Consider the following 19,882-nt stretch of genomic DNA (forward strand, 5'->3'; position numbering starts at 1 on the left):
ACTCTTTCCCCCCCTCACCCCTCACTCTGGACTTCTGCACCCTCCCAACTGGAGCGGTACTGCCAGACACCAGAACCGAGGGAGGCCTGCTTACAGACACTCCCCGTCCACTAGACATTAGGGGATCCCCCTCAACGGGCGGACCATCAGGACAGCCTAGGCTCCCCGCCTGGTGTTCCCTTAAAGAACCATCCAGGCTCTGAGACTGGGTTTCGGGCACCTGGGGGCACGCAGCCCCACACTCACTCCTCCACTGAGACAGGACGTGAGCCCCTACACCCCTCCTGCTACCAGGGGACCTAGCTGGGCTACTCTGCACCACTTTGGGTTGGAAGATATATGAGCCACTCCCCACGGGGTCACTCCCCAATGCCTCTCCAGACCCTCTGGAATCCACCAAAAGGTCTGCCTCCAAAGTGAGCTCTCTGTGGTCAGAGAACTTACCCTCACACAGGTGTTGGCATAGCTCTGGAAAACAGGGACTTACAATATGCTCTCCCACAATTGGATCACACAGCCCCCTAGCAGGGTTAACCAAACTATCCTTCACCTTACCATCCAGTGCCTCACACACGTACTCCACACCACTCTCCTGAGACTGGCAAGACAGTATCTGACTGTCTCTGTCACACAACCCACACTCTTCTGGGCGGTCTTCACACTCACCCACCAGGACTTCAATTTTGGGGGAACCCCTCTCCCTGCACCTCTCAGCTAGAGTCAGTAGAGTGTCCCTCTCGCTACTAGGATCATGAACCCCTGCGCCAGTTACCCTATGCCCTTCAGGGATACTGCGCACTACTGGAGCTACCTCATGCGCTTGAACCTCCTGGTGTATGTTAACCCCCTCCTTCAAGTCAGGCGCCACATCTCTGGGTGTGCGTACTACTCTCTCAGCACTAGAAAACTCAATATTGCTGCCACCAGAGGGAGAGTTGTCTAAACTCTTGGCCTCGAGATCCAACTCCCTCATTCTTACTTCATGCTCCATGGCCAGCCTTTGTCTTTCCATTTCCATTCTCAGTTTTGCCATCTCCACTTCATGTGCTCTTGCAGCCCTCCTGTCGGCCATCTCCTCTGGCGACAGGCCTCTGCCAGGCTAGGAAGCACCTTCTGGGGGTGTCACCTCCTGCCCATTCTCTGGGAACTTGGATTCGTACCAGGCCCTCAGCGCCTTTGTGTACTGCTCCTTGTTTTTCAATCCAGTTTGGTTAATTCTGTACTTGGAGAGGTATCTTTTCAAGACTTCCTTTGTGCACTTCAGCAGTGCCCTCTCCTCCCAATCTATGTCATCAACCCCAGAGAATATAGAGGACGCCCCGCCTCCATTGACTGAGCTAGGCATGGTTTCTTAAAGTGGAGATTCTTCAGCAAAACAAAAATACTGTGTGGCTGCGTTATCGGTCTGAACTCACTACGTGGCGTTCACTCAATCACTGTACATGAATCACAAATGCAAATTCAAATCCTCACCGCTGACCACCAATGTTAGAAATGGGGGTCTCTAGTTGGCACAGGTATGCACTTGTGACAAGCAGGGACTCTCAATTCTAAGTCAGGATAAGGGGATCACCCTTTCAAATAACCCCTGCTCACCCTTTAGGTAGGGTGGCGCAAGCAGTCAAGACTATTCTCAGGGCGCTATAGGTTAAGCATTTGTGAACACATACAGTAATGCAATGACACACCACAAATGGACACCAGTCAAGGTTATATCAAAAATAGTTCTCTTTATATAAGGCTTAGCACAAGACCAGAATAACGTTTAGAAATGACCACAGTATTATTTCAAGGTTCAATGTTCTTGCAAAAAGGCTTAAAATGCAAAAATAGGCTTCTTTTACTCAATTCTGCATCTTTTCAGGCTTTGTACGGTTCGTACCTGGGTGTACGACTCGTCCGCATTAAAAACAAAGAAAGTACGAGTCAAACAATCGGTGCGGACTCCGGGGTCCGGGACGTGCACACTGCAGTGCGAACAGGACAAAGTACCTTAAGTTCGTGGGGTCCGCGACGGACAGTGCGGGACAAGTTGATGGGTCCGGGTCGTAGTTCGGCAGCGTACTCGGTCTGGTACGGTCGCGGCGTCGGGACGCGGCGTTGGTACGGGACCTTCAGGGGTACGGGCGGATGATCGGATCAGCTTGCAGAGGCCGTGGCGTCGGCGTTCGGGCCGTACCTTCAGTGCGGATCAGCGGCGACACTTCTCGGCGCCGTACAGCGTACGGGGAGGTTCAGCGTACTGCGGCTCCTCGGCTCTGAGTACGGCACGGTGCTGTACGTTGGCAGCGTACGGACAGTACCTGCGGGACAGCAAAGCTTGAGTCCGGCGTACAGGGTTTGGCAGCCAGGGATGTACGTCCCGAATCGGCGGGGAAGGTTAGGTGCAATGCAGCCGGGAGGGATAGGGATATGGTGCGTACTAACGCTTTTTGGTTCAGCGTAGACACACGGTGCCGGGCGGCAAAGACACGGCTTCGCGGCGGATGTAGTACGAGGCGTACTGGGGCCAAATCCAGCGGGAAACAAGCAAGAATTGTCCAGGCAACTCAGTTTTTGAAGGCAGATGAGTCCAATAGTCCTGGGACTCAGTTCAGGGGGCAAGCTCTCTTCCAAGCCCTTGGAGATAGTTGAAAAACAAAGTGCAAAGTCTCTTTCAGTCTTTTCCTCTCCTTTCTCAGCAAGGCACCAACTGCAGGCCAATCCCCCAGGTCAGGGAAAGTTACTCCTCCTTCAGCTTCTTCCAGGTCCTTCTAGTCAGGCAGAGTTTCTTCGTGGTTCATCAGGATCTGATTTCTTAGGAGCAGGGCTCCTACATTTATACTCAGTTTCTTTTGTCTTTACAGGCCAGGGGGGCCTTTGCATAATCCCAGTCCAGTTCTTTCCAGTGAGGAGCTCTTTGTTGTTGAGACTCTGGCTTCTTCTTTCAGCAGGCAGGGCAGAGACATCAGACGCTCTCCAGGGGGTGGAGCCAGCATTGTGGAGGCAGAGCACTGCCCTATTCAGAGTCAAGGTGCACTCCTCCCGCCCATCCTGGTGTAATCTTTCTATTCACCACCTGGCAGCCCCAGCCTGTCTCCTGGAACTTCCCAGCCCTGTCACTCAAGCTACACACAAAGAGGATAGCCCTCCCCTCCAGAGGCGGACTGAAATGGTTAAGCAAGCAAATGCTAACTTTCTAAAAGTAGCATTTGCAAACACAGGATATTAAAATAAACTTTGCTAAACGATGTATTTTATTATTCTGAGTTCAGGCATACTAAACACGAATTTCTACCATGCTTCCTGAGCCTGCTAGGATTATAGAGTGTTATAATCTAGCAGCCCATTCTGGCCTATGGAGAGCAGGTAGCCTTCAATAGTGAAAAACGAAAATGGCTGTAATTCACTATTAGGACATGCCACATACCTCAGGGCATGTCCCACCTTATCCTTACAATGCACCCTGCCCTAGGGCCTACCATAGGGGTGACTAATATGAAGGTAAGGGAAGGTTTAGGGACTGGCAAGTGGGGACATTTGCCCAGTCAGCATGACAGTACCAGACTGCATGCAGGTTCTGCAATGGCAGACCTTAGACACATTTTACCCCGCTGCTTCTGTGGGTGGCACAACCAGTGCTGCAAGCCCACTCGCAGCATTTGGATATACAAGCTCTTGGCACCCCTGGTGCACTCTACTAGGGACTGATAGTAAATCAAATAAGCAAAACATGGAAGTCAATTCACATAATACATTTTACCATAGGGAGAGCATATGCACCTTAGCACTGATCAGCAGTGGTAAGGTGCCCAGAGTCATAAAGCAGCCAACACCAGGTCAGAAAAAATACAGGAGGAAGGCAAAAAGTTTAGGGATGACCCTGCAAGAAGGGCCAAGTCCAACAGTCAGACTGATTTAGATATGGCCATGTCTGAACTGGGGTGGCAGAGTGGGCTAAAGAACAGTGATGGATTCAAGCAAGCCTGGCTGAAGATGGCTGAAATGTCAGAAACCGGTCCTAGGAAGCTTGTTTCCGGTCCAGGGAAGGCATGGCTTGGCAGTTCGGGCTGGACTGTTCCCATGAGGCACAGGGTCAGACTGATTTGCATATGGCCATAACTGAACTGGGGTGGCAGAGTGGGCTAAAGAACGGTGATGGATCAAACCCAGATCTGTTGACTGGGTGTGAGTGTTTGATTGGTTCTGATGCTCTGTCCATCACCACCCCCTTTTGTACCGCTTTGTCCACCATAAGTTGGCAGGGTATGCTCAGACGTGAGTCCCTTGCTCACTTTGCCACTGGATTCAAGCAAGCCTGGCTGAAGACGGCTGAAATGTCAGAAACCGGTCCTAGGAAGCTTGTTTCCGGTCCAGGGAAGGCATAGCTTGGCAGTTTGGGCTGGACTGTTCCCATGAGGCACAGGGTCAGACTGATTTGCATATGGCCATGTATGAACTGGGGTGGCAGAGTGGGCTAAAGAACGGTGATGGATCAAACCCAGATCTGTTGACTGGGTGTGAGTGTTTGATTGGTTCTGATGCTCCGTCCATCACCACCCCCTTTTGTACCGTCGTGGGTGGCAAGGCACTCTCTGTCCACACCGCTTTGTACAACAGCTCCAGGTGTGGGACCATAGATTCCGCGTATGTAGTTTAAAACTCTATTGGGAGCCCATCCATGCCAGGGTTTTTTTTACGCAGGAGGTTCTTCATGGACGTCCTTATCTCCGCTTGTGTAATGGGTCCAGTGAGGCCTTTCTGCGCCTCCGCCGTGAGCGTAGGGTATGGCAGATTGTAGAGGAAATCTGCTGTGCGGGACCCCAGGTCGTGGTCAGTGGCGCAGTATAATGCAGTGCAATACTGGCAGAAGGCCTCATTAATGTCCACTTGGGTGTGTACCTTACCTCCTCCCGGCGTCACTATCTCGTGTATGACCACTGCCGAAGGGGCATCCCGGATCAACTTAGCTAGCAATGCACCTGACCTGTCCGCTTCCGCATGGGCTCTCTTCGTATATGTCTGGTGGTCGATAACCCGCAATGTCTCCAGTGTTTCCGCGTATCTTATTCTTGCTTCTTGCAGCGGGCCCTTACTGTCTGGGCACGTAACCGCTTTTTGCTCTAGCCGTCCCATTTCGTCTTCTACCTTTTTCAGTTTCTTATTTATTTCCTGCCTTACTCCCACTGTTGAACTGATTGCTTTCACCCTTATCACCGTCTTAAAGGCATCCCATTCTATCAGCCTGCTTGATGCCGTGTTTCTGTTGGTCGCAAAGAATTAATCAATGGTCCCAGAGAGATCACTGCGGAACACTTGGTCTTCTAGCATCTGCGGCCAGAGCCGCCATGTGGGGACTGGCGTAGGTCCCCTCCCCCAGGCTACTGTGATCTCTAGTGGATTATGGTCCGAGAAGGTTTTGGGTAAGTATGTGGCGTGCAGTGTCTGCATTGCTATTCTGGTGGAGCAGTATAACCTGTCTATTCTCGTGTGCAGATCGTGCACTGCAGAGTAATAAGAGTATTCTCGATGTGTGGGGTGCCTCATTCTCCACGCGTCACACAGTTCCCAGCCCCATGCCCTTCTATTCAGTGCCTCAGCCTGCTTCACCACTCCCGCTCCATGCAGCGGCGGGTGCGACCTATCCAGGTCAACATCCATCACCGCGTTGCAGTCCCCTCCTAGCAACCAAGGCTGTGATTTCCAGCCCGCCAGCTCTCCACTCACCACATCCCAATATTTATCTTGTTCCATATTCAGAGCATACATTGTGCCTAACACAACTGAGTGACCGTCTAGCGTGCCTTTCACAAATATGTATCAACCTAGTTTGTCTACCCTTTGCTCTAGCGCTAGGAACGGTACTCCATGCCTCACCCATATCGTGGTCCCCCTGGCGTAACTGGAATAGGAAGTGGAGAAGACTTGTCCCCTCCATTTTTTGCATAGCTTCACCGCTTCGCTATCCGTCATATGTGATTCTTGCAGGTACACTATTTGTGCTTTGCGTCATTGTAGCTGCGCATGTATCCTATGCCTCTTCTGCACTGTGCCCATACCCCTTATGTTCCATGTTATTATAATGTAATTACCTTGCGATGTCATTATTGTACCTGTGTGTCTACGGGAGGGTTAACACTACTCTTAGATGCAACAGCCTGCACCATTTTCCCCATACCATGACACCTTCCCACCCCCCTAACCTCCCAATGCTCGGCCTGGTCATCCAACTATACCGGACCATACAACTTAACTGAAACAAGAAAAGAAAACTAAGTGGTCATGCATAGCGCCTTTGCCATATGGGGGACATCGCTAGCACTACACATGTGGCGTACTCTCGTACAGAAATATTGTTAAGCTTACTACGGAACCCGGGCTATCTTCTTGTAGGATATTGTGAATAGACCCGTCAACCTCACAGGCACCTTACAGTAACCGCTCCACGATTACAAGGAAAAGCATACTTGCGGGTACAGTCAGACATATAGGTCTTTGATGACTTGCGGGGTCGCAGACTGGAAGAGCGCGACACTGCTCTCTGAATCCGATTCATGCGTAGCCTCACCCTCCGAGGAGGGCCGGGACTCATTCCCTGGACTGCCCGTGAGGGCAGCCGCAGCCACCAGTGCCTGCGCTTTGGTCTGTTCCATCTTGTGTTTCGTGATGTACTGTCTTGCAGTAGCTCTATCTGTTCTTCGCCGTCTTTTCCCAGCTGTATTTGCCGCGCTGGTCCCACTTTTCATCGATATCTGTGATCAAGCCGGTGCGGCCCTCGTTAGTTCCATCACTTCCAGCCAATCGTCTACGTCTCCCGGGCTTTCGAAGAAATAGGATTTCTGGTCATGCAGGATCTTTAACCTCGCCGGGAATAGCAGCGCATATTTCATACTCATTTCCCTGAGTTTTTTCTTAACAGACAGAAAGGAGGAACGTTGCCTCTGTACCAGCATGGTGTAGTCCGGGTACAGTGATATCCTTGCATTCTCGGGGTTGAGTCACGGGCTTTCTGCAGCAGAAGGTCCCTATCTCGAAAGTTCAGCAATTTCACTATCAGCGGTCGAGGCGGAGCTCCCGGCCTCGGGCGCCCCATGGGTATTCTGTGTGCTCGCTCTATACAGTATTGCAGGGAGAGTCCTTCATTAGTAATATGGTCCCTAAACCACTGTTCCATATATAGAGTCGCGTCTGCCCCTTCGCTTTTTTCTGGCGAATTAATGACTCTTATGTTGTTTCTCCAGGCCCTCCCCTCTGCATCTTCCACACGGTCTAACAGGGTGGCCACTTGTGCCTGCAGCTGCGTGACCTTAGCTTCCGTTTGGGCTTGCCGTGGCTCAACATCCTTCAGTGCCGCAGAGTGCGTCTTCACCGTGTCCGCCAGTTTATGATGGTCTGCCCGAAGCAAGCCGAGGCCGGTAGATAGCATTCCTATTTGCAGCTCCAGTGCCTTTCTAGAGTCTCGCACTTCTTGTAGGATGAGATCGAGTTTATCCACTGGGTCGGGCATCGCCGGCGGCGCCGCACTCCCAGCTCCAGTTTTGTTACCAGTGGGATCCGCCGTTTCCGGGACATAGTCCTGTCCGCCCTGATCATGCTGCCGCACGCCCTTGCGCCCCATCCTGCAGACCGGTGCTGTTGCGGATAGGTTCATTTTCTGCAGTTCGCCTCTCTGCGCGTTTATTCAGCGGCGCCGGCTCGGTCCACTGCCTCTTGCGTAGCGTTCTACTGTAGCGCTGGCTGCACCTCGTAAGTCCAGCTCCAGTTTCGTCTCACAGGCCAGGTGTGGATGCTTTCCTCCCGTTCTCGGACATCGCCTGCGCGCCCCTCAGACACCCCCTCAGACTAATGAGCTCTGGGTCAGCTCCCTTCGGTGGAGGGCACCTGAGTACTCTTGGCTATCCGCGCGAGTTGCCGTCAAAACAGACACGCTTCACCCTCGCCGCAACTTCCAGGCAAATGTCCGTTGGCTAAAATGCTCCATTCATTTCTCCGCGTGCAGATTCTCACCAGCCTGCGCCACACCGCCCCTGCTCAGTCTCCAGGCGCCAACTGGGTTGTTGCATTACCGCTCTGCAAGCAGGTTTCCTCTTCGGATGATTGCGTGTCCTATCCTCTTCCTGTATCACACACCCAGGTTATGTTCGTCCATACACTGCGATGCCCTCTAGTTTACTTGCTGCCGAGCCAGGGTCTCGCGCGCCGATCTGCGTGGGGTTTCCCTCAGTATGCCCGTGCCTTTCCAGTGCACTCCCAGCGCCTCACCTCCAGTTCTGCGTCACGCCTCAGGCGCTCAATCGATCCTGCCGTGTCCCAGCCAGGTTCCGGCACACTGCGCCCCAACTCCTCGGTGACCCGGGGCGGTAGGCCGCACAAATCCCCGGCCTCGCATGATGTTCGTCCCCATGGAACCGCCTTCACCGCTCCTGTAGCACTCAGGTTGCAACCAATGCCGCTGTTACCTCCCGTGGATCACACCTGCACTGGGGTGCCTCCGAAGCCACTCGCTCTCGCCTCAACACATCTGTGAGCGTGGCGGCCCCCACCAGTCTCAGCCCGGCTCCGCCTCGCGGCTCCCCGCATCCGGCCTCTCCGTGCACTGCTCGGCCGCCTCGGACGGGGTCCCGGTCCGTCCAATGCCCCCGGCCACTCCGGGTCTCGCCCCGCCCGTCCACAACTTCTCCCGCCATCAGACCAGGCTGCCACGCAGCGGCTGGCGGGCAGATAAAAGGATGTACAGTGCCTGGGTCCGGAGCTCGTCTAGAAGACGACCGCATGTTCGGCTGCCAGCAACGCCCCCCCAGCTCAATACTTTCATAATGTGCCCCCTGTTTTTGATTGCAGAGCTCAATGGATGAATACACTGGGGAACTGGCATGGATATGAGGTCTTTCTGTGGGGTCTCAGGGGCTAGTGGTTCTGTCATCAAGGGGGAGGTTATTGTTGCAGCCACACGATGAGTAGGTTTTAAGATGGTGAGTCAATCACATTACACAAGGTCGCTCAAAGCATTGAACCTTTATTCCCAGGGGCAACAATGGATAAACCAGGTAGTTCAGGGAGGAGTAGCCACTACTTGTCAATCTACTTTACAATCATTGAACCCCTAAAGTATCATTATCAACCAGAATAAATCTTGGGCATACACAGTTCATATAAATAGATGGTATCATATGCAGCTCTGTGACCAAGTAGTTTCCTAGAATTATGGAGGCAGACTAAAATGGCCCCATTATAAAAAAGGAAAAGGAATACCTAATATACTTTGGACCTATAGCATTAATTGAAACTGCTACAAATGGATAGAAGGCTAAAGGCAAAAGAAACATTATCTCTCTAGCAAAAATTGGGACTAGATCAACTAAAATGTAAATTTTAATCTGAGTAAATCGAAATTTGCCATAAACAGGCCTCATTTTTTTCATATGCAAAAAGACAATTGATTGACAGAATGCAGAACAATGTCATACATTCACCCCAGTACAGGGATCTGGGCCTGAATCTATCGTTTTTTTGCTCGCCAATCTAGTTTTGGCCCAGCCATATGCAAATCAGTCTTGGCCCTGCACCCAATGGGAACAGTCCATCCCGAACTTCCAACTTTATTCGCCTTAAGTTGGCAGGGTATGCCCAGATGTGGGTCCGTTGCTCACATTGCCACTGGATTCAAGCTAGCCTGGCTGATGAAGGGTGATACCCAGAAACCGGTCCCAGGATGCTTGTTTCCGGTTTAGGGAAGACCTGGCTTGGCAGTTCAGGCTGGACTGTTCCCATGAGGCACAGGGTCAGGACTGATTTGCATATAGCTGGGTCTGAACTGAGGTGGCGAAGTGAGCTAAAGAATGATGATGGATTCAACCCAGATCTGTGACTGGGGGTGAGTGTCTGAAAAGTTTCATTGCTCCGTCCATGAGCGCCTTGTGTTTTGCTTTGTTTGCCCTAAGTTGGCAGGATATGCCTAGACGTGGGTCCCTTGCTCACTTTGCCACTGGATTCAAGCTAGCCTGGCTGATGAAGGGTGTTACCCAGAAACCAGTCCCAGGATTCTTGTTTCCGGTTCAGGGAAGACCTGGCTTAGCAGTTCGGGCTGGACTGTTCCCATGAGGCACAGGGTCAGGACTGATTTGCATATAGCTGGGTCTGAACTGAGGTGGCGAAGTGAGCTAAAGAATGATGATGGATTCAACCAAGATCAGTGACTGGGGGTGAGTGTCTGAAAAGTTTCAGTGCTCCGTCCATCATCTCCTTGTGTTTTGCTTCATTTTTGTCTTATGCATGGAAAATACGAGTGTCACAATCTTCATCCAAAATGTTTAATACAAACAATACAACTAATACACAGATCATCACGCCGTTAATCAAGCAGCAGCTCAGGGTTCATAAACAATGTTCAAGTCGTCTTAAATATTTAGTCTAGTACTCTTCATCTCCTCTCTCATCCTTGATGAATATGTGGTTGACATTTTCCATACTCTACCGACCTTACTGTAATCTTCTAATCCTTTATTTACAGTTTTATATAACTCAAGCATGACTCAGGGTAGTTGAAGCGCTTTACATGATCACCTGATTACATTAACTATTATCTTCTTTTCTTTTGTTTTGGCATAGGGAGATTAAGTGATTTGCTTTGTATCACAGGAAGTTCCAGAAGGCTGGGACACATATCTTATTCTCCAGTACCAAAGTGGCAGCTCTGACTGTTAGGCCATTTCTCTCCTTCAAATTTCTGTTTAGAATAGTCTTTTCATTATCTAGTAGGGATGTGGCAGGGTCAATTAGACGCCACACATACACCTCTTAGTTCACTGATGCTTTCCCAACCCTACATCATTTCCACAGGTACTGGCCTTTTGGGAAATATAGCTTTAATGGTTAATGTACTTGCTGAATACATTTTTATTTAGTTTGCAGAATCCCACCTCCAATCATGTTGCGATAGCTTTTCTGATTAACATGCCTGATGCTTAGACCCCTGAGTACACAGTGGGCTGATGTCTTTAACTTCTCAAAAAGGACTCAACTAGGTTAATTGGGACAATACAGAGAATTACCCACAATATATTTAAGGGGATGTAGGTAGGGAATATCTTCTGGGACAAAGAAATAAAATAATTATATTTATACTTAATAGACAGGTGCATGTGAAGAGCTAGACGCACCTCAGAGTATTTGTTGCATCAGGAATCAACGATTATGCCTACTAGTGACGTGCTGCGCGACCGTGAAGCACTACTTTTGAAACCTACCGGAGGTTCGCAATGATTAGAATGTGCACACAACTAATGCTATTAACAATGATGCCAGAACCCTTTTGAAGAGTTTGGAAAAACTCCTTAAAACAGAGCTCACCAAATGGTGGGAAAAAAAGTCACTGGAGAAATATAGAGATGTGAATAGAGTACCTAGAGGGTTACTTGTGATGATAGCGCCCACATTTGAGAATCCTAATCCATCAATGTTGAAGGAGTGGGTGGGAAATAACTTGCAAGCCTCCATGAATATGGTTTTAATTCTCATCAAATATGCAGAGATAGTTCGAGAGGTAACCTTCAAGGAAATTAAGCACATCAATGGTCTGTTGGATGGACTAGAACAAAAGTAATTAATAGCAAAATGCCATGCAAAATTGTAGGGCAAATAACAAAACATGAGGTAGTGATCAAGGCAAGGAAAGCCTTCAAATTCGTACAAGATAAAAATGATTACGAGTCAGTAAGTGTTTTCACTTTTTCAAGAAAATTCGATACATTCAAGAGACAATATTTAACAGCAAAAGTGTCAACTATACAAAAAACAACTTATACAGGAAGTGTCCTTGAAGCTTCTAATTTGGATTTAAGCTCCATTCAAAGCAGCAGTGACTCGGAAGACAACAGGGAGTCAGTGCAAGACATGAGAAAGATGATGTCAATCAATCCTACACCAGCGGAAGAGCTCAATTTTTTTACGGCAGGACCGACGACAGACCCTACGTTCGCAGAATCCTCAACCCAAACAGGGAGAAGAAGGAACCAATGCATGAGGAAGAGGCAGTGGAAATCAAGGCAACAGCAGGGCACAAGCCAAGAAGTGGAGACGTTAGCAGTGCCAATTGACAACACTGGCATTAATCTAACGGACACTGCCCTAACATCTGCAGAAATGCAATTGTTGTTCCTTGGGTTAACATATTGCCCAGAGAGTAATTTTAGATATAAGCAATCTAGGGTTGGCGTTTACAAGTTCATTCGAAAACTAATAAATTTTACCAACTCAAGAATGCAATGAATAGTAACACCAGTCAAACAACTACCAAGGACACTGGTACGAACTTGCAGGCAGCTGATGTAAATACTTTGAGGGTGCTACAATCTCTACCCAATGACAATGATGTCTCTGTGAATCCTACACAACAGGCCATGTTGGAAGCTGGAATCAACATCAGTAGCACAGCAGTCAGCCCTTTCCGCCCAGCTTCGACATTTGTACCTACCTTGCCCAAGGACGCAATCATGTATTCAACAAGAGGATTGTGGATGAGTTGAAGAAATTGAATACAGCCATTAACCGAAAGGTATACAAAACGAAATATCATGAGGTGCAATATTCAAACTTAATGAAAAAATTGGGTGATAACAAAGAAATAGTGATCCACCAGGTGGATAAGGGCAGTGATATCGTCCTATGGCCCAAAGACCAATAGTTGGAAGACACCAAACGACATCTGGAGGATATAGATTGTTATAGAAATGCCTCATTTCATGATTTGCGTAAAGTAAAAGAGACAGTACTACATGAGCTGTCTCATTGGAAGCGTGTTTTATGTTGGTTGACCAAGGACAAAATGAATTACTTGAAAATTGAACACCCTATAACTCCTGTTTTGTACTTCATACTAAAAGTCCACAAAGGCACTTCACCAATTCCTGGGCGGCCCATCATTTCGGCCAGAAAGAGTCTTTTTGAACCTATGTCCAAATATGTAGGCTTTTTCCTACAGGAGTTTGTGATGGGGTTACCGTCATTTATCAAAGAGACAGGTGATTTCTTAAGAAAATTGAAAGAAATAAAATGGGAGCAAGATTTTCGTTCATAGTGATGGACATAACATCTTTGTACACCAGTATCCACCACAGTGACAGGATCAAAGCTGTTAATCACTTTCTGGACCAAAGACCTATTCATCTGTTTGAACATAATCGAATGATTATTACTATGATAGAACTGTGTTTGAGAAATAATTTCTTTTAATTCAGCAAAGATGTATATCAACAGATGAGGGGAGTGGCGATGGGGGCTGGCTTCGCCCCCAGCTATGCATGTCTTCATGTGGGCTGGTGGGAAGAGCAGGTCCTCAAGGTGCAACACAAATCAATGTGGGACGCACATGTGATGCATTGGAGGAGGTTCATTGATGATGTCTGTGTTATCTGGAAGCGCACCAATGAGAAAGCAGAAAGGTTTGTCGCATTAATCAATAGCGGTGAATTGAATTTAAAGTTCACGGCTCAAATTAGTGGCCAAAGCATAGAATTCTTAGATGTGCAGGTTTATAATGACAACGGTGTGGTTCACACTAAACTCCACAGATAAACCACTGCAGGAAATTTGATTCTCCATGCAAGGAGTGCACATCCAAGTCATTTGATATGGAGCATCCCCTACGGGGAGTATTTAAGAATACGCTGAATTTGCAGCTCCGAAATCGATCTAGTACACTGCCAACATGAAGCAACACAGAGATTCATAGCTCACGGCTACTAGAGTGCTGACTTACATAAAGCCCTCGTGAAAGTGAATGCACCTACAAGAAAGGCCTGCCTAACAGGTAGACAGGACATCACTAACCCCACTTCAGCTCCCATTAGGGATGTTGAGGAGACACCGCAAGAGATCAGGATGATCACTACATACAGCAATCATGAAAGGCAAATCAGACAGATCATCAACACTCACTGGCCTATAGTGTTAACTGACAGCACACTAAACCAGATCTTACCAGAGAAACCGTCATTAACATTCAGGCGATCACCCTCTATGAGGGATGCATTAGTAAGGAGTAGCCCTGAGTTTACTCCAGCTCTCACTTGGCTGACAACCAAAACAGGGTTCTTCAAGTGCAGCTCTTGTAGAGCTTACAAGTTCGGAGTCAATACCACAGAATACATGACGGCATTCAGTACGAAACCTGTTAAGATCAGAGGCCATTATACTTGTTGAACAGACCATGCATTATACATATTAGAATGTCTGTGTGGGTATTTAAGAGGATTTTACAACACCTGAGAGCTGTGGTGAACTTCAATTCCAACTACCCAGTGGCTTGTCACTTCAAACTAGTGCATTACAACAACATTAGGGAACTAAAATATTTTGTTATAGGGGCAGTTCTCATATAGATGAGGGAGCAATAGATAGAAACTATTGCGACAACAAGAATCGCAGTTCATTATAGAACTTGATACTATGATGCTGAATGGTTGAAAACCAGTGAGGATTTGCACAAGTTCCTTTAACTATGCATCATTGATCCAGAGCTGTATGGTTATGATAATTAGTTATATGCTCATTCTGATCACATTTCTCAGGATTGACATAAGTGTATCTCCTCCATTTTCAATATAGAGGTATACAAATGGATGTTTTAAAACTATCAACATTTATGAATTGTACTGCAAATATTTTTTTAAATCACTGAGATTGGACAATAGAACTGTGTTCTATGCAGGATCAATAGCATTAGCACTTTAATATGGATTACACTTGTATGTGTTACTTTTGATATCTGTTTGCCAATGTGCACTGTCACTTTATTGTTATACATGAGGCTTCATGGGGATTGTCGGTTGTTCTTATGTTCTTATGGACAAAAATCTTTGTTGCACAAGCACTTTAGTACTCTATTGCACTTTTTTTCAAGCACTTTGCGCTTTATGGGCAGATTGGAATATGGTAAGCACCAGCACTTTTTAAACATCATAAATGGTTTTAACATCAATTCATCAGACCAAATTATGACGAACATATAAGAGTAAATTGTTTTTATATATTGGTTGTGATATCCGAACACTGAAGACTATATTGTTTGAATTCACATGGAAAATAGAAATTTTGCAACAATGTGGCAGGAATGATGTCCGATACGCAACATTTTATTAAGGGAGATCCCAAGGATGAGATATGTTCTCAATCACACTATGTGTAAGTACGATTTTAGATGTGATTCAAACATGGGTATAATGAGAGAACAGTTTAACCAAGAGTATTGTTCAAATGTAATTTTAATGGACAATAGTTTAGCAAATTATGAATTGGTAGATTACAAAGTAATTGATAGTCTGTTGGTAGATGCATTGGTCATTGTACTGCCCAATCATGCACAGGTGATTTGCATACACTATAAAACTGAGAATGAGTGAGGCAGCGTGTCATGTGATCAAGTCCGCACTGTAGCGGTCGAAACGCGTCATGCAAGGCACTGGCCTGGAGTAGAAAATGTTTGAATAACATTTGTTCCTGTGAAAAAGCACTGTCAACAAGAAACAAGAACGCCTTGTGGTCCGTACCTGTGTGCCCTCAGCATGGGTTCAACTTCAAAGCAATCTTCTGTGCTTCTGTGTACTTTCTACATTCATGCCAAGGTTTGTGTAAATTATATACTGGTTTTTTTGTAGGTACTAGAAACTATTCCTGTATGCCCTACAATAGGAAAATACATATTTTTGACCCCACCCCTACCTTTTTCCCCTCGCACAGAATTGTATGTAATTTGGCATGCCAAACTTTAGTTGATCGCACTAAGCAACTGCTAAATTTGATGCAGCTCCCTTAGTGCCACAGTTATAGGCAAATTTAAAATGGCTTTTCAGTTTTCTATATTCAGAATCCTTACAACAATATACACTGTTTGAAACAATTGTTAATATCAGCTTCACCCTCCTGGCCAACTCACACAGGAGCAGTGTCGTCAATTCGACAGATTAATGTGAAATAATTTTACACAGCAGTTTGTTATGGGGGCACAGTAACATACAGAGGGCACTTATTCACAGAGCCATGTGGGAAAGACAGGTGTCCATTCATGCTATACCGAAGAAGAAGAAGAATGTACTTTCAAGGGATATTATTATGGACATGCATTAAATAAATGTGAGGGTACTGTGTGTAAGATAGGGAATATATTATTTAAAGTTGTTTCTTAGCAAAGAAAATTATTTATGAAATGCCACCCCGCAGCTGCTCTTCAATGCGGCCGCGGGGGTGGCAAACACAGGAACCACCATGGGCATCCACAGGGCTAGCAACGCTATTGGATGTCACCTCAGTTTAGATCCAGAGATATGCAAATAAGCCTTCACTCTGCTCCAATAGAAACAGTCCATGCTGAACTGCCAAGCAAGGTCACCCAGAACATGAATAGTAGCACCCCAAGACGGATTTCACCCTGATTGAGGTTCATCAATTGGGTGCAGCTTGGTTCCATTTCCACAGTTAGCATGAGAGCTATGTCTATGTTGCACTTAGGGCTTCACAATGAAGTATACAAAAAATGACACTTGGAATGCTTAAATTAATCTCTGCTAATGGTGATTACTCCGGCCACCACCAAGTCCATTGTTATTTTGCGCACAATTCCATCTCAGCTTGGATCTAGCCATATACAAATCAGTCTTGATCCTGCTCCAATGGAAACGCCAAACTGAGGTGGCATGGCATGCAAAATAACAATGGACTGGGATGCGGCAGAAGTAATTATCAGTGGTAATATTAATTGAAGCAATTCACCCATAACCTTTGATATACTTGAATGGAATACACTACAACAGAAGCAGACAACAATGGCCACAATATGCAATGGAAGCAGGATAAAAGGAGTTCAATCAAAACCTCAAGCTTTATTCTACCTTAATGTCGGGTCTGTTCTAAAAGAATGCGTTATGACATCCAAAGAATTTTTAGTTCTTCTCAAATAGAAACTTGCAGCGGTGTAGCAAGGGGGTGGTGGTCCGCCCCAGGCGGCACAAGCTTTGGGGGCGGCGACCTGCCCCCAGCTCCTACCTGCCTTCGTGGGGCAGCAATCTCCACCCCCCCCCCCCCCTTCAGTGGGGCTGTCGCGTGGTGACAACAATCCTAGAATCCGACCATCGGACCCGCTCTTCAATATGCATGGACCGCCCAAGGCGGTGTAAGGTTTAACTACGCCACTGGAAACTTATACATGTATACAGTTTGTGAATACATGCAGAATATCAACAAAAAATTAGCATCTTTCTAAAATACAACTTACAGTGTCCACAGATTAATATTATTTTTTAAAATAGAAAGAATCTGTTATTTAATTGAGATCGTTTTCAGAAAAGATCCTTGTCATTGCTTTAGATCTGGAGTGATGTCGAACTAGATCCAGTTCACAGAAATCCTCGTCCTTATAGAAGTAACTCCTTCTCAGCGTGTTTCAAGACTGATGAAAAGAAAGAACTGCTGCTGAAAGCATGGAGCTGTACAGAAGTAACTGAAGACAAGGTAAGGGCAGAGTACCGAATATATTTCCTATAATATTTCTTGAGTTTCCTTTTTCATGTCTCTCTGGGAAAAAAACCATTGTGAGAATCCCTTGCACCATTCTGGCCACTGAACATCTCTTGCCATAAATGTTAACTGTACTAGTTTACACAAGAGGTTAGTGTTAAGCCCTGTCTCGATGTGCACAGTCAGTACTGGTGGGCAGAGCTCATCATTAGAAAGTAACTTCTGTTCCAGTGTAAGAAGATTCATCATCATAAATGTTTCTTAAATCAAATGCAAAAACACAATGGTTAAAATGGACAATACACAATTTAGTTACTCCTTCTAAAAATCATCAAAAAGACACCTTGCCCTAGCAGCGAACTATCAGACATAAATTACGCATTAATGAAAGAAGCATTACACAATAAAATAATAATAAAATAAGCAGTATCTCACACACATGGGATGTAACAGTAACAGTCTATGTCACCGCTCAACAGTGGGAATTGATCCAGTGTTTTGCATCATAAATTGGGTAAGTAAGATGTTGGTTTCTTGATAGGTATGTTGTAGTACATGTCCTGGGTTTTTCTCCTTGTTGAGATTGCTCTGGGCTTGTGGAATGTTCTTATCACTATGTTCTATGTTGCTTCATGGTTCTGTGTTCTCTCCGTTGGCAGTTGCGTTTGGCTTCTGCTGTGGAGAGTCCGCTCTTGTGTTTCCTGTGTAACTTAATAAAGCAACTTTAAGAAGAAACGCGTTGTGGACCTGGTTCTATCTACAACAATTTTGGCGACGATTCTTTCATCAACCCACGCTTGGCACTACTGCCTTCTAGTCTTCATTACAAGAGCGGAACATCTCTACACCTCCACCCTCCAATATCGATCCTACTGGGCTGTCTCTTGTCTTGGTGAAAACTAACAGATGAGCTTTCCTAACAGATGAGCTTTCCTGCGCGATCAGCTCTCCGCCTTCGGTTGTCTTCCCACGGATCGTATTGCGCCTCAAGCGCGAGGGAGAGTCAAACCCGTAAGAGACGATTCGCTGTGCAGAAGGTACGGACTGAGTCTAAACTGTGTAGATACACTAGCGACTCACCTTTGGGCCATGTTCTGGTTGCTGTGATCATCGGCGTGTGAGTGACAGTTGGTGCTGCAGGAGCTCCGCTACTACCGAAGGTTTCCCTCCTCTGATGACATCACGGAACCTTCGATGCTGAGTGGTTCACGGCAAGAATCCTCTGACTCACAGTAGAGTTTTCGTGTTTTGCCCAGCTGTCATCAAGCGTCTAGTTACGCTCCCACGTCTCTGCGTCATCGACGTGGCGGCCATCTTTGTTTAGTACTGTTTCCATGACAATACCTTTTCTGTCAGCCACCGAGCTACGGAACTCGGTTTTCATGCGGATTTGGCCAGCGTTTCGTTTCAAGAAGTGACACACTTGTCATGTGTCCCATCCCACTTTCCACTGACCTGGTGTACTGAGGATTTATTCTAATTCAGGTACTGTCTTGCTGCCTTGCAGTGTTTTCCTCTCTCTTTACAGACTTCAGCTCGTCTAGCCGAATCCTCTGTTTTTGTAGAGGGCTCAGTGTGCACAGCCATGACAAATGAGAATCCATCTATTGTTCTTCCTCCCAGTTTCTTGGCCCTTCCAGGACAACCTAGCATCTCTTGGGATGATTGGTTTCCGATGTTTGATAACTATTTAGATGCTTTAGATGCGCAAGAATATTCTGCAAAACGGAAAAAAGCACTCTTACTAGGTTCTTTGGGCAAAGAAGGTCAACGTATTTTTCGCTATTTACCTCAAGCACTACAAGCTAATGGGCAACCTGTTCCTGACGAGTATAAAGAGGCTATTTGTAGGCTCGAGGTAAGATATGCGAAGGAGGAGAACTTAGTCATGAATAGATACAGATTCTACACTAAGAGTCAGAGAACAGGAGAATCAATCGATGACTTTGTTGCCAGGTTGAGAGAGATGTCAGTGAAATGCAAGTTTGGTGGGATGACGGATGAACTTATTAGGGATCAACTTATTGTACAGTGCAACAACAAGAAGATCCAAGAACGTCTTTGGGCGGCGAAAAATCCCAACCTACAGACTGCGATAGAATTAGCTAAAATTGTAGAGGAGTCTCAAGGGTGTATGAAGGAACTTGAAAAAAAGAGTTCTGGTGACGTCAATGAAATTTCCTGTCAAGAATGCTCAGAACAAACTTACTCTTCTGGAGAGCAGGGTGACATAGCTGCGGTGAAAAACAAGAAGTTTGTCAAAAAAGTTCCTTTCGTCAAAAATCCCACTACACAGAAGTTGCCTGTAACGCGCATGTGTAATAGGTGCGGCAGCACTGTTCATTCTTCAGACTCCAAGTTTTGTTTTGCAGCTAAACAAGAATGTTTGAAGTGT

General features: G+C 46.6%; 1 protein-coding gene across 1 annotated transcript in view; it reads left to right on the top strand.

Moving 5' to 3' along the window:
• Positions 1–19,882, top strand: part of LOC146861993 (melanopsin-like) — a 1,224,863-nt gene that overhangs the window by 1,078,123 nt on the left and 126,858 nt on the right. The window contains exon 9 of the mRNA XM_085641148.1: positions 17,338–17,481. Within this exon, the coding sequence (XP_085497274.1) occupies positions 17,338–17,481 (144 nt within the window). The remainder of the gene's footprint in view (positions 1–17,337; positions 17,482–19,882) is intronic.

This window comes from Triturus cristatus, chromosome 2_2 (assembly GCF_964204655.1).
Source record: "Triturus cristatus chromosome 2_2, aTriCri1.1, whole genome shotgun sequence".
Taxonomy (NCBI): domain Eukaryota; kingdom Metazoa; phylum Chordata; class Amphibia; order Caudata; family Salamandridae; genus Triturus; species Triturus cristatus.